Source organism: Vigna unguiculata, chromosome 7, assembly GCF_037176805.1.
Source record: "Vigna unguiculata cultivar grain cowpea cultivar isolate G323 ecotype 2 chromosome 7, ASM3717680v1, whole genome shotgun sequence".
NCBI classification, from domain to species: Eukaryota; Viridiplantae; Streptophyta; class Magnoliopsida; order Fabales; family Fabaceae; genus Vigna; species Vigna unguiculata.
The window spans coordinates 4,301,879-4,316,520 of NC_140798.1; the positions used below are offsets into that span (position 1 = coordinate 4,301,879).

Here is a 14,642-nt window from a genome sequence, read left to right on the forward strand (position 1 = left end):
GTCTCGAGTAATTTTCAACTAAGTGGAATTATAAATACTTTTCTTGTTAAAACATGTTTAGAGGAACTTGTGTCGTGCTTATATGGACACTTATATTTATATATTTCCTTAAAATAATAAATCATAATAAATGCTAAAATAATTTTAAAGGTAAAAAATGTTTTTAGTCGATAATATAATATATATTTCTCTAGATATATAAAACAAAAGTAAAAATAGGGTTATTTTTATTTTATTACAAATTTCTCCCTTCATAATAATAAAACAACAACAAAAATAAATATGAAGAGTACATGCTACAAATAGAATAAGAGATTACTCTTGCAAATTGTTTCTCTAATGAATTATCTTGACTTTTCTAGAATTTCTCATAGAGAAGGAAGTTATATATATATATATATATATATATATATATATATATATATATATATATATATATATATATATATTCTCTATAAATAAAATATGGTAACGAGGGACAAAATATGTAATGAAATAAAAATAACCATATTTTCACTTTTGTTATATATGAAAACATATCAACAAATACGTATAAATGGAAAATACAAATGAAAACACAACACAACAACAAAAACAAAATAAAGAGTAAATTAGTGTTACAAATAGAATAAGGATAATGACTACACTATAAAGACAACAAAAACTATTTACAAGAAAGAAAAAAACTTATAGATAAAGGACAATCAACATTGCTCAAATACCAAATATTACTAAGACCATGAGATTGACATGTAGTTGCAGTTATCAAGATACAAATGTCATTTAACCAAACATTAATTTCTTCATTATAAAATATAAATAATAATTAATTTTATATATTATAGATAAGCTCAAACACATTTTGAACATAGATTGTTATTTGATCTCTAAATGAGAATTGATTGATGCACCATTGTGAATATTAATCATGTAATCTAATGATTTTTTTTTTCCAATAAATATAGGTATACTAATGAATATTACATTTGCTCATAATTATAAATTTACTTTAAATAACAACTTACTCAAATTATAATATTATCACCTATTAATTGTTAAAATGATATGGTCAATCTTCTTAAACAAGAGGAAATGAATTGGTATTTAAACATTTAGCTTGATTTGGTCTTTTCGAAATCACTTTTTAAAAGATTACTTATTAACACAACATAATTTGATGCTCAAGTGTTGGATTGTTTATACATAATAAAAAAATGTGAATGAAAGATAGAATACATAAACACAAGGATTTTTATACCGGTTCGATTCTTTTGAATCTACATCTAGTTTACTTTAGCAAACTTAGCTAGAGAATTTTTCTATTATGTCTCAAAAGAATTATAGGATTAACAAAACACAGTCAATATTAACTCTAGACACAACATAATTGACAAACTAATTAAAAAAAATTATCATATAAGACTACACACTTGCAATAATACAATCACTTAATGAAGTTAGAGAAACAGTTTTTAATTAACCTAATAGATTAACCTTATAATCTATAAGATTATTTATCTAATGAATTAATTTGACAATTTTCAAATACTTTTAAAATTTTCGCGCCATATTTATTCGTAATAGATTATGCATGTATGAAGATAATTCTAATAGATTTTAGTTTGACCTTATACTAGACACATGTAGACTTCTATTATGTATTTTGGAAAACATACATAGCATGTATACTTTACCATTTTGGACATCATAACAAATAGTTTTCTGACCAATGCTTTTGCTCTAGGAACAACACTAATATAATATTATAGGTATTTTAAAAAATTACTATAATACTATTGGTATTTAGAAACTTGTATATTTATGTTACATCTTTATAAGAATAAATATAATTAAAATCAAACAAATTATCATTCATCTGACAATAAATCACTTAAAAATAATAATAAAATAATTATTTTTATTTTGAAAATATTATTCAAAAAGTAAAACTAAAAAAAAAAACAATTATATACTAAAGATAAAAAAATATTTTATTAATAATATAGATAAGAACAAACATAAAAAAAGTGATTGTTTATCTTAACTAAAATAATTATTTTCTTAACATTTATAGAAATAACTTATTCCCAATTTAGAGAGTACAACATTTCTTAATTTTAAAATAAATTGAGACCGAACTAATAAAAAAAACATATATAAAAAGTAAATTAAATAGAAAATAATGACATTTGGTACTAATACGTGACACCACTAATAATAACATATGATATTATTTTGTTACGTGATATTAACACCACTAAGTGTCACACTACATTACTAACTAAAAAAACTTAAATGAGTTAATTTTAAATAAATTGAGATTTGATTGAACCAAAATCCAGAATCCAGAGTAATAAGTTACTTACAACTTTTTAATCAAAACAGAAAAAAAAAATTTTAAAAATAATTATTTATTTAAAATATAATTAATTTTAAATAAATATAATTAATTAGATATTGATATAAAGATTTTAAATTTGCGAAACTAATAATGTTATTTACGAATTAAAACAATAATTTATTAGATATTAAATTATAGAGTTAAAATATATTTTCATTTTTACGATAAATAATTTAGAAACAAATCAAATTGATAAAATAGTTAAATAACTCTTTAGAAATGATTTTTTATATGACAGTATAAATAATTTGTATTAATAATAAATATATAATTTTTTAAATAATTTTATTTAAAAAAAATAGTAAAATATAACTTTCTAAATTTAGTTTTATTAAACGATCATGAAATTAGAAACCATAAAATATAAAATTAAGAATGAAGAAAATAATATAAAAATATATTTCTATTTTTAAAACACATTAGTTTAAAATTAAGATTAATAGATAAAAGAATAAATTAACTTTTACATACATATAATATAAGAATAAAATAAATCTAAATAAAAAAATTAACAATATCAAATAATAAAAAAAGTTAATTTTTAAAATTCTTCTCAACAAAATAACTTAAGTTTTCTAATGTTTTTTTATATTCCCAAATTCTCCTCTTTCCCGGTAATTCCTTTTCCCTCATCCAAAATCACCTTAAAACGGAGCAAGGAATGGTCACGTGGCTCACGTGACAACGCATTCTTGGCTCACATTTTGTGGCCACGTATTCGCTATAATTCTCAATTGCTGCATCGTCCCGGTGCTATCTCTATCCATCTCTACTCAACAGTTTGGTGTATGGCTTCTTCTTCTTCTTCCTTGTTTCGTTCCATTCCGATTTCATTTCCCTCCACCAAACAATGCGCTCTTAAATCCCTCCGCCCTTCGCTTCGTGCTTCCGCCACTCCAATGCAGAAGGCTCGGTTCGTCGCTCGCCGTAAAGAGTCCGTTTCCGTTCGCCAACTGCAGCGTCCCCTAAGTAATGTTAGAGCAATATTAATTAATCAATACTTTTAATTAATCTATAAATCTGTTTTAGTATCTGCAGTAGATTAAGTACATAATTGATGGAGTTTTGCCTGAAAAGTATCTTCTCCATAACTTCAAATTAGATTAAGCTAATTTGCAATTTTTTTATGAGTAGTTTATTTAAATTATTGCTTTATTTGTAGATGTTACCATAATTTTAGTTTGTAAAGAAATCCACACCACTTTTTATTCTCTGGAAGAGTTTAGGTAGAAGCTCATCTGAATATACCTTGAATTGTGTGAAACAAATACAGGTTGTGTTCAGACAAATTTTTAGTAAATACTTAACATAAGAAGGAAAACAAAATTAGATAGTTTCTCCATAGGTTAAGTTTATGCACATATTAAATTAAAAAAGTTTTAGAAATTATGCACAAATTAAATTAAAAATAAGAATTTAGAAATCATTCACAGATTAAACTAAAAATAAGAATTTAGAAATTATGCACAGATTAAATTAGAAATGAGAATTTAGAAAAGTTATATGACAATGCCTCCATAAATTAATTATGAAAAAAATTAATTTTATTAACTTATGGAAAAAACTAATTTTAATTTTTCTTCTCCTATAGTTGTTTGCTCTTCTGCTACAATACAAGTTGATCCTAAAGTTGTGGAAAAAGTTTGTCCAAATTGATCTTATATGTATGCATAAAGATTGAAAATATTAGTTTTAAAGTGAAAGGACTTCACAGATAAAGATTGTGTGAGTAAGAACTAGAGTAGATGAGGTTTTCTATATATTTGTTTGATTTTGAAAAAGCGGTAATTTTTTTTAGTTTTATTGTCTGTGCAGTTGAGTACATGCGGTTACCGGCGAGTCAGTACTCGGTGTTGGACGCGGAGAGGATTGAACGGGTAAATGACGATACGTTTCGGTGTTACGTTTATAGGTTCAAGTTCTTCAACTTTGAGGTTTGTCCAGTGTTGTTGGTTAAGGTGGAACAGCAGCCTGATGGATGTTGCATCAAGCTCTTGTCTTGCAAGGTGTCAAACTTATTGGATGTGTTACTGAATGTAGTTTTCTACCGTGTTCATTTGTTTCGTTATTTTGATTATTTGCTTTCACGATTGGTGACAGCTCGAAGGATCACCGATGGTTGCTGCACAGAACGACAAGTTTGATGGTGAGTTTTGTTAAATGCATGTCAAAATGTGTATAGTTTTAGGTTGTGGTGTGGTTGTTAGGATTGTGTTTTGATTAAAAAAATTGGGAAAACACAGCACAGAATGCAGCTGCAAAGGGTTGTGTGGACCTTACAAATTGCAATGTTGCAGCTTCCCTTTTGATCATGGAGCCCAATTTAAATCTATATGATAAAAGATGTCTGTTAGAATTTGATTTTCTTTTTATTTCCGTTCGTGAATTCATTAAGAATAAATGATTATGAATTCATACTCTCATAAGGTTGTGAAACTCTTAAGTTACGATCCTAGCAAGAGAAAATGATTTATCACGCAATCAAACTATTTTCTGAATGAACTTGGATGAACTTTTAAACTCGTGTAAACTTGCATAAATTTTCGAGTCAAGGAGTTTGAAATTATTAGTAATTTTTGCCCTTTATTAACCCTACAATGACTATATTTTATTAGGACTCAAACTAGTTGAAGAAATTAGCTACTTTCTGAAATGTTTTTACTTTAACAACATACTCTTTTGTAAATATATATATATATATATATATATATATATATATATATATATATATCATTTAGATTTATCTTATTTAGACTAGTACACTATTATCAAAGTTTATGAATCGAATATGCGAGTCAAGTCCACTTCAAGTTCAACAACCTTGCATATATAACATCTTCATATTTACTAAATGAAGAAAGTGTTGAATGGATGACATGAATTTGTTTTTCTACTTAATGCTTTTTTATAAAGTATTCAGAGGGCATGGTATGAAGATGCAGCATAATTGTTAAAGCTGTGTTTAGATGAAGTTACTTTACAAGTTAATATTAGTTTACGCATAAGTTAATTTATAAAAGATTTTCTTGTTTACTTCTCCATTAGCCGGTTTTATGTATACAAACTAATTTTAGCTTTAAAATAATTATTTTATTTTTCTTTCTTATGTTTTACTCCTCTAAGTGTTGATGGGGAAGGTTATTCAAACATAACCTAAGAAATATCAGATTGAACTTGTTTATATGAGCTGAGATGTATGTGATTTCTTGGAAAGTGTTGGTCTTGTCAAATTGTTTGAAAAAACAACTACGATGTGAATGGCTAAAATGGTATGAAAGTGGATCAATGCTTATTCCGCTCAGTACTGCTTTTGATGGTAGCTTACTGGCTATTCATTGGAAGCAGTAACTGTGATAATTACGAAACTATATGTTACTTCCTTATTTATAGCAGCAGCTGAGGCAATTCTTTTGTACTCGAGGAAAGCAATATAGGGTGTCATGCTGTTTGGTTTATGCTACTTTCAGGAATACCTTTTCAATACTTTAATATGGTAATGCAGCTCTAATGGTTAACCGGATATCGTGTGATAGTAACGCTGATAATGATAAGTCTTTGATGCAGCAACTCACCTCAGACACTATAATTGAGGTAGTACTCGATATTTATTTCATTTTCTTGTGATTTTATATATGTTGGATTCCAGTTAAAGTGTCTTTTTGGGTTGCTATGTGGAATGCAGGTAAGCATTGAAATACCTTTTCCTTTCCTAGCAATACCAAAGCAAGCAATTGAATCAGCTGGGACTCAAGTCCTTGAACAAATACTCAGGCTTATGCTTCCCCGATTTATGTCACAGGTTTGTTAAAGCTTAGTATTATCTGCAAATTTTATTTTTAAGCTATGTTCTTCCTTTATGGATTAAAGAAGAAATTCATTTGAAGAAAAAAAATTACAAGGATATGGGAGGATAAGGATCCTATCCTCCTTAACATAAGAAAAAAGACAACACAACCCAATTGAAAAGAGCTTCCCAATCCTTGACAAATAGACCCCTAACTTGAAATGCCTAATCTTTGTCCCAAATCAAATTTTGTGTAGAAGAAGCCTCCTTAAACATATCATAGTTAAGATCCAACCAAATGCACCATGGTGTAGCAGGTTGTACTTGCACATTGGCACAAAAATTTGCTTTTAAACAAAGCCATGCATGAACTGGTCAAGAGACCTACGCACCAGATTTTCGGAATGAGAATTTCCACAAAGAAAAAACAGCCAAGCTGTTTAAAGAACAGATGTGAAGCGGATTATTAAGAAGCAACACAGTATATACACCTGGGTAAAAGTCTTGAGCAGGCTACCAACATGCAACCAGTTGGTTTTATAGGATCTGCTCCTTATTTCTATAAGTATAACATTTCCTGTCAAGTTGAAGCATATAAGTCGTATATGCCCAACTTGCTGCAAAATATAATTGATTGTTGGTTTATTTAGAGATTTGGTGAATATGCTAGCCATGTTTACTAGAGTTGACAAATCTAGTGGTGATTTTTCTAGACTCCACTTTTTCTCTTATGAAATGATAATTCACCTCAATATGTTTGGTCCTCATGAAAGGTAGGATTGGAGGTAATGTGTAATGCTGCCTAATTGTCACATATATGGTGCAATTGATAACTTTCTTCAAATTTAAGCTTTTTTAGGAGTTGTTTTAGCCACATGAGCTCACAATTGACTATGTCATTGCCCTGTGCTATGATTTTTCACTTCATCTTGTCATAATATTTTCTTTTTACTTTTCCATGATATTTAATTACCTTCAACAAGAACACAAGTCCCTGAAGTGAAGCATCTATCACTTGGTGACCCTGCCTAGTCAATGTTAGAATGCCTTAAAATATTTGATTATTTCCCTTATTTTCAAAAAAATGAGGCCTTTTCCTCGAGTCTTCTTAACATACTTCAAGATCCATAGGATTGCATCTCAATGGTTTTGACAAGGAGTGTTTAAACATTGACTTACTATCACAACAAAGGTGATGTTAGGACGAGTCATAGTGAGGTAATTAAGCTTACCAACTAACCTTGTGTATCTCACACGATTAGAATATGGTTCTCTTTGGTTGGGTACAAGTTTCACGTTTGGATCCATTAGCGTGTCTACAAGCTTAGCATTTAACATCTTTGTTTCTCCTAAAATGTCAGAGAGCATATTTTCGCTTAGATATGACTAAACCTTCCTTGGATTGTTCAACTTTTGTACCAAGGGAGTACCTCAAGGGTCCAAGGTATTTTGTTTGGAACTTTTGAGCAAGATTGTTCTAGTTGTACGGTGTCCTCCTTGTCACACTTCCTGTTATTATAATGTTCTCCACATATACAATATACATCTTTGGGAAGAATCACATTAAAACAGAGAATGATCAGCCTCGCTTGTATCATTCCAAACTTCAAGATAATAGTTTAAGACATATTCTCGAGTTCCTGCTTCACAATCTTCACTAAGTCATATATAAGGCAACATGAAGCTTCCCAACATAAGGAGCCATGTGGCTCTCAAATCATCATGGAGCAAGAAGGGTTCAGAGATATTGGAAAAACATATAAATGTTGTGTGCAGTTGGTATAAGGGCCATGGCCCTCAGTCCAAACTAATGCACATGTTTCATGGGGACGAAGAATAGGGGAGTGAAGTATGAATAGTATAATAACACTACATAGTGAGCATCAATCTTTATCCATTGGTCACATTGTTTTATAGGAACGAATTCAACTTTCGTAGTGAGATGGGATTTGTAGCCGAACCCACTTAAGCATAACGTGATTTTAGAAGCCAAGTGGAATGTTATACCCATCCATCTTCTCAATACACTAACAATGTGATAACCTAACGACAGTGAGTCACAAGTCGGGCTTGAGGGTGTGCACAAAAGGGTGATTTGCATTCATATTTGGGCGGTGGATATATCGGCATGATGCAATCCCAACCCAATGTGCATGGAGAAAAGGTTCTTTTGCTTACTCTTGATTGTTTTGTTGTTTTTCATGGATGAGATTATCAGTTTGCACTTGGCAGAATTTTGTATGAAATTGCAATGTACTTCCGGATTTATAACAAGCATTGATACAACTTATAAGGCATTGAATTGTTAGTATGAAGCACATTTCAAAGTTACTTCTTTGTAAATAGAAAATTATTAGGATAAAATGATCTCAATATTTCCATAGTAATTGATATGGTCAAGTTATAACATATAATTGAGGGCAAACCTCGCTTTATAAACTAGTTTTGTGAGGTTGCGTTAGGATGATATACCTTTTAAGACTTCTATTGTAAGTTTAGGATGACCCAACACGTGACCAACCCAAAATGTTTGTGATGTGACCAGACTAGAATCTTTTTATAGGAATTGTGACTGAAAGGAAGGATATGTCCAATGATTTCAGTGTGTTGTAAGGCTCTCACACAATTAGCTTGATTTTTCTAGTGGCGTTAACATTTGTGGCTACTTGTATTTGTCTTCCAATATTTTGTATTTGTCTCTATTTTACCTCGTGAGCATGAGCCTACTGTTCTGTTGTATGTTGAACAGTTCGGAAACCAGCAAAAATTTTCACAAGAATTTCAAAAATACAAGCACAAAATAGTACACAATTTCCAACGCCTTCCGCTCCTTAGAGAAAATTCTCTGTCCACCTAAGGCTCTATGCAATTTAAAATTCCCCCTTTTCCCGATTACTTTCCTTCATTTGTGATATTCGAACTCCCTAAATACTTCCTCTAATTGGCATCACAAACTGACAATTTTTCTAATTTTGAAAATAATGAAAAATAAGGTATAGGATTAATTCCCCTTGTGTAGAAAATATGCATAGGGTAATGAAGAATAATAAAGGAAATATGGGCTAAAGTCCAAATGTACATAATATTGTAACTAACATAAGATATTGTAACTAACAATATCTAACATCCCCCCTCAATTTGGTGCATATAAATCGTATGTACCAAGTTTATTATAAATATAATCAATTATAGATCTTCGTAAAGACTTAGTGAAAATATATGCTAATTGGACACTTAGTTAACAAACACAGTCTAGATGTCTTCAGATAAAATGATAGTCAACCTCAGTGTGCTTGGTCCTTTTCTGAAAGACAAGATTAGATCTAATATGTGTCATTTGAGTGACATCTCCAAATTACAACTCTTTAAGTAATTGTTTAAGCCAAACAAGTTTACAAGTGGTTGAGGCTATAACTCTATATTTTGCTTTTGCACTGGATCTTGCCACAATTTTTTTTTTCTTACTGTTCTAAGAGATCAAGTTACCTCCAAAAGTATATCTCCTATCAAAAGGAGATCTTGCTCAGTCAGCATCTAAATAACATACAACTTTAGTATGGTTATAACAAACATTTTCCAAGAGATCCTTTTTGTACTTTAATATACGAATGATTGCATTCCAATGATCTGCATGTGGGGAATTGTGAAATTGACTCACCACACTAACTGAAAAGGAAATGTTAGGATGAGTAATAATAAGATAGTTCAATCTTCCAACTAATCTTTAGTACTTCTCAAGATATGAGAAAGGCTCTCCATGATTTGGTAGGAGTTTTGGAATTGGGATCTGTGGGTGTGTCAACAAATTTTTAGTTCATCAATCTAGTTTCCTCCAAAATATCCAATGCATACTTCCTTTGAGATATAACAATACCACTGTTTGATTTTGCTACCTCAATCTCTAAGAAATATTTGAGTTTGTCAAGATCTTTGGTCTAAAAGTAGTGACAAAGGTGTTGTTTCATCTGGGAGATGCCCCAGCGACCACTGCCTGTAAGAACAATATCATTTACATATACTATTAAATAGATACAACCAACACTTGAGTGATGGTAAAAGACTAAATGGTCTACCTCACTTGTAAGTCATACAAAACTGTTGAACAACACTGCTAAATGTTTCAACCAAGTCCTAGGAGATTATTTCAGGCCATAGAAAGATTTGCAAAGACGACATACCAATCCAGAAGATTCTCCCTTAGCAACAAAACCTGAAGGTTGTTCCATATAAATTTCTTCTAGCAAATCTCCATTAAGGAAAACATATTTTACATCCAGTTGGTAAAGAGGTTATCGTTGAAGAGCAACCTTGACTATAAATAAGCGAACAGAAATCATCTTTGTCATTGGAGAAAAAGTATCACCATAATGCAAACAAAAAATTTGTGTGTAACCTTTGGCCATACATCGAGCTTTGAGACGATCAATAGTGCCATTAGGAGCAAATTTTATTGCAAAGACCCACCAACAACAACAACGGATTTCCTAGACAATAATGGGACAAGCTCTCAAGTTCCACTATTTTGAAGAGCATAACCCACAATTCCCTAGATTGGAACCATACTCTAATACTAATTTAAGAACAGGACTTTATGCCTAACTCAACCCTACAAAATTGACTTGTAAGGTGAGGTTTGCACCCATTTATATATTATAAATTGGTCTTATTTCTAGTCGATGTAGGACTTCTAACATACCCCCTCACGTGGAGGCATGTACATCTTGAGTGTGAGACTAGATATTAATGGGTGGTCCAATAGCGGTTCGATAGCGGCTCGATAGCAGTTCAAACAATAGGTCCAATCAACAACAAACTTCGTTAAGATAGACTCTAACCCATAATTCTAATATCATGTAAAAATAGTGAAAAATTAGGTATAAGATTAATCTTCCTTGTGTAGAAAATACACATAGGATAATATATTTATAATGAAGAATAATACCAAAAATATTGGCTAAGCTCAATACATAATATTGTAACTAATATAAGCTATTGTAACTAACAATATCTTAACAATATCCAACACTTAACCATCATAACCAACTGAGATCTCATCCTACACGTCTAACACACTCTTCGTTTTCCCTACTCTCCTTTCTCCTAGTGTAAACCTTCCACACCTTGGGCCTATCTGTGTCCTGACAAATAGTCGGCACATCACCTAAGTCACGGATTGATGGTAGAACCGTGCTTAATTCTGTCCATTTATTTCTCTCCGTTCTCTGTTGTGCGCCTAGTTATAACAACATAAAAAATCTGGTTGTTTATTTTAAAAATGCAGAAGAAATATATTGTCTATCATCGATATTACTATCGCAAAACTGAATTCATATTTTACAAATTGTCTTCTAAGTGGTACTATTTGCAAACTATCATATCGTACATTCTTATTTTTCTTTCCCAAGTGCACTCCTGCTATACTGAAACAAGACCTAAATGTTGATGACAGAAAGCATGGCATTTCATACCTCGTTTTCAAACTTTTTTCTTTTTCTTCTTGCTATTTGTTTCTACATGCATTTGAAGTTGAAATATTTTGACCATATTTTCATATTTTTCAGATTTTATTAGTTTCCCTGTGTTATTTGATACATCTTTCTTTTGTTCTTGATTGTGGTTGACTTTCCCTTCTAATTACTAACTTATTGTTTTCAATATCAATGGAATTATATAAAATCAAGGCAAGTAATTTAAGGATTACTGTCATATTTTATATACTGAAGAATTTATGAATTTGATTAGTTTGTTATATATTTTTCTTAAGCAGCTTGTGAAAGATTATCAAGCTTGGGCCACTGGTGATACCTCAAGACAACCTCTCGGAACAGGTGAAATATGAAATAATGCGTCATTGCAATCAACACAGGTGCGCCCTTAAATTGCTGTATAGTCAATAGGTCCTAGAAATATCGCTTGTAGCATGTGCATTATTGCATTCTTGGATAGTAGCTGAGTTTCTTTTGTTTGGAGATGGTATTGTTTGTAATGTAATATCTATGATTAAATGGAATTTGAAAGATTCATGAATTTTAGATGTGGATACTTAAATTACTTCTGCTACTTCATGTTGCTGCTCTGTGTTTTATGAATTTTATGTGGGTACTTTAATCTTGAATGCTCCTAGGTGTTTTTTTTTGTCAGGTTGTATAGTGAGGGAAGTCCTTAATAACACATTATACTTTACCCAAACAAATTTTATTGGCTTTTTCTTCGTGCACCTCGTAATTTTTAAATTTTTAGAATGATCATTTTACAAGTAAAAGTGACTTTGGATTATCTGCTCTCAATCTTCTAAAACAAGCCTTTTGAAATTTTCAGAACATTGTTTCCAGAATAAATTTTCAGAAAAAGCATGAAATATACTCTAGAATGCGTTTTACAGACCTGAATTTTCGAAACAAGCTTTTCAAAATATATAGCAAACTTTTCAAAAATAAGTTTTTCGTAAAAGGCTTTATTTCAGGATGAGTATTTTTTTTTTCCTTTCCATTAGAAAGCGGAGGTGAAGTCGCAATGATGACAGTGGTGATATGGTTCAATGAAGGATGATATTTTATATTTTGTTAGTATGGGATGGAGTTAGCAATAATGGAAGTGCGGGAAGAGAAAAAAAAGTAAATTGATTTTAGTATGGGATGAAATTTTAAAATATTTTTAAAAATATTTATTAAAAACATTAATTTTAGTAAGAATATCACTATAAAATTTATAAAAAAGTAAATTGAATGTCAAAGGAGGAGCAATATTGTTTTATTTTTATAAAAATCAGGACTAAATTGAAACTAAAAACAAATATAGGTATCAAATTAAATTATTTCGACATGTGACACAAATGTGAAGTGGTACGTATAAAAAATAAAATAAAAATTTTAACATTTTAAAAAAATTTAAAAAAATTTAAAAATCATAAATTGATATTGGTGTTGATTTTAATACCGTCTGGTCAAACTAAAACTAAAGGTAATTTAATGTAATAATTAATAGATGTTTTCTCTAACCTTAAATTTAAGATTAATGTTAAATTGGCACAAAATTTTTGAAAAATATTAATTTTAATTTTGACCGAAAATTAAAGAAGAAAAAATATATTTAACTTTTAAAAAAAATAAGAAAAATTAAAAACACAGGTGTTAATTAATTTATTAAAACGAACAAAGTCTCTTAATTTCCTTTTCAATATCTCTTAGCTCTTAAAAAATATACCTACAACTCAATAAACCGATTCATAATTCAGAGAAATAGCCGAGCTTAAGCTTTCACCATATACCTTAATGTTTCAATTCAAGTTTTGATCTCCAAGTGGTCAAGTTACAATTTATTAAATTTCATTTCAACACATGTTGACAGGTAGATATTGCTAATTTCTAGTGTTCCAATAATTTTTATTTGTCTAATGTATATTTTTAACCTCTTGTCTACATTCTTTTGTTTTCATATCATATTCCTTAAAATGTCCCTGTCAAAATAAACCGGCCCTTGTTAACGATTTTACACTTTATGACACAAATCAAACCATGAAACATGTCAAGTAAAATAAACATTGTTAATATAAAAAAAATAAAAAAGAGAGTTGAGAACCAGTTTAGTATTATAAGTACATTGTAAGAGGTTAAAATGAAACTATTTTAAAAAAATAAAATAAAACAAAAGTATATATTATAATTTATACTTATTTATGTATTAAACTATTATACATACAATTTAAATTTAATGATATACTTCAATTTTAAAAATTATATATTTAGTGTTTTTAAAACCTGCCCATTATTTAGAAAAGGAATCAGATGGAGCATAGCAATCTCTTGCAACATTTTCAAGTGATCTTTTAAACCAGATTAAATGAATCATAAAAAAAGAACTATTTGAGAAATTTGTCTTATATTGGTATCTGAAAAGTCATAATAGCTAGAAGACATAACCTATGACCATAATAATGTTCTTGGAATTGAAACATTGGGACTCACATGGGGTTACCCTTTCTGTCATCTTTCAATAACCTCTTTTCACTCTCACAATAATTGTTCACTCTCTTTCACCTAATAATAGCCACATATTTTTCTCTTACGAAGAAAGCCATGTGTTTTGTATTTTTATATGAATGTAGGGATATGAGATAAAAATTTATAAAGATTTGAGACGAAAGTTTATCAAAGTTTTCGAATAATGTGATAGATTGGATAGATTAAAAAAAATATTTTAATTAATAAAAATAAAATATTATTATTTTATCTTTTATTATACAAATAATTTAAAATAAAATATAATTAATATTAATTATATTATTATTATTGTTATTATTTAAATCACTTATCATGATTAAAAAAAAAAACTCCAGTTAAAATGGGTAATAGGCTTAACGTTGGGAAAATTGAATCCCATGCCTACCAAAACCGATTATCTGCATTCAAAAGGAGCAAGAATCGATTCTTCTTTAACTAGAATCGATTCTTCCCTCCC

General features: G+C 29.6%; 1 protein-coding gene across 2 annotated transcripts; it reads left to right on the forward strand.

Moving 5' to 3' along the window:
• Positions 1-3,101: 3,101 nt before the first annotated feature.
• Positions 3,102-12,245, forward strand: LOC114189954 (RAP release 2, galactose-binding-like domain protein, putative (DUF1997)). Of its 2 annotated transcripts, XR_014996836.1 has the most exons (7): positions 3,102-3,370; positions 4,217-4,407; positions 4,502-4,547; positions 5,904-5,992; positions 6,084-6,200; positions 8,239-8,349; positions 11,953-12,245. XR_014996836.1 is itself a non-coding variant. In XM_028078685.2 (6 exons), exons 1-6 carry the CDS (start codon positions 3,190-3,192, stop codon positions 12,022-12,024), a joined length of 696 nt encoding a protein of 231 aa, XP_027934486.1. In that variant the 5' UTR covers positions 3,102-3,189; the 3' UTR covers positions 12,025-12,245. The 2 variants fall into 2 exon arrangements, 1 of the variants encoding a protein (XP_027934486.1); XM_028078685.2 differs by lacking the exon at positions 8,239-8,349.
• Positions 12,246-14,642: the final 2,397 nt, after the last annotated feature.

Coding starts and splice junctions, on each gene's coding strand:
- LOC114189954 (XM_028078685.2), top strand. CDS start 3,190: ATGGCTTCTTCTTCTTCTTCCTTGTTTCGTTCCATTCCGATTTCATTT. Junction 3,371..4,216: donor CCAACTGCAGCGTCCCCTAA/GTAATGTTAGAG, acceptor TTGTCTGTGCAG/TTGAGTACATGCGGTTACCG. Junction 5,993..6,083: donor CCTCAGACACTATAATTGAG/GTAGTACTCGAT, acceptor TGTGGAATGCAG/GTAAGCATTGAAATACCTTT.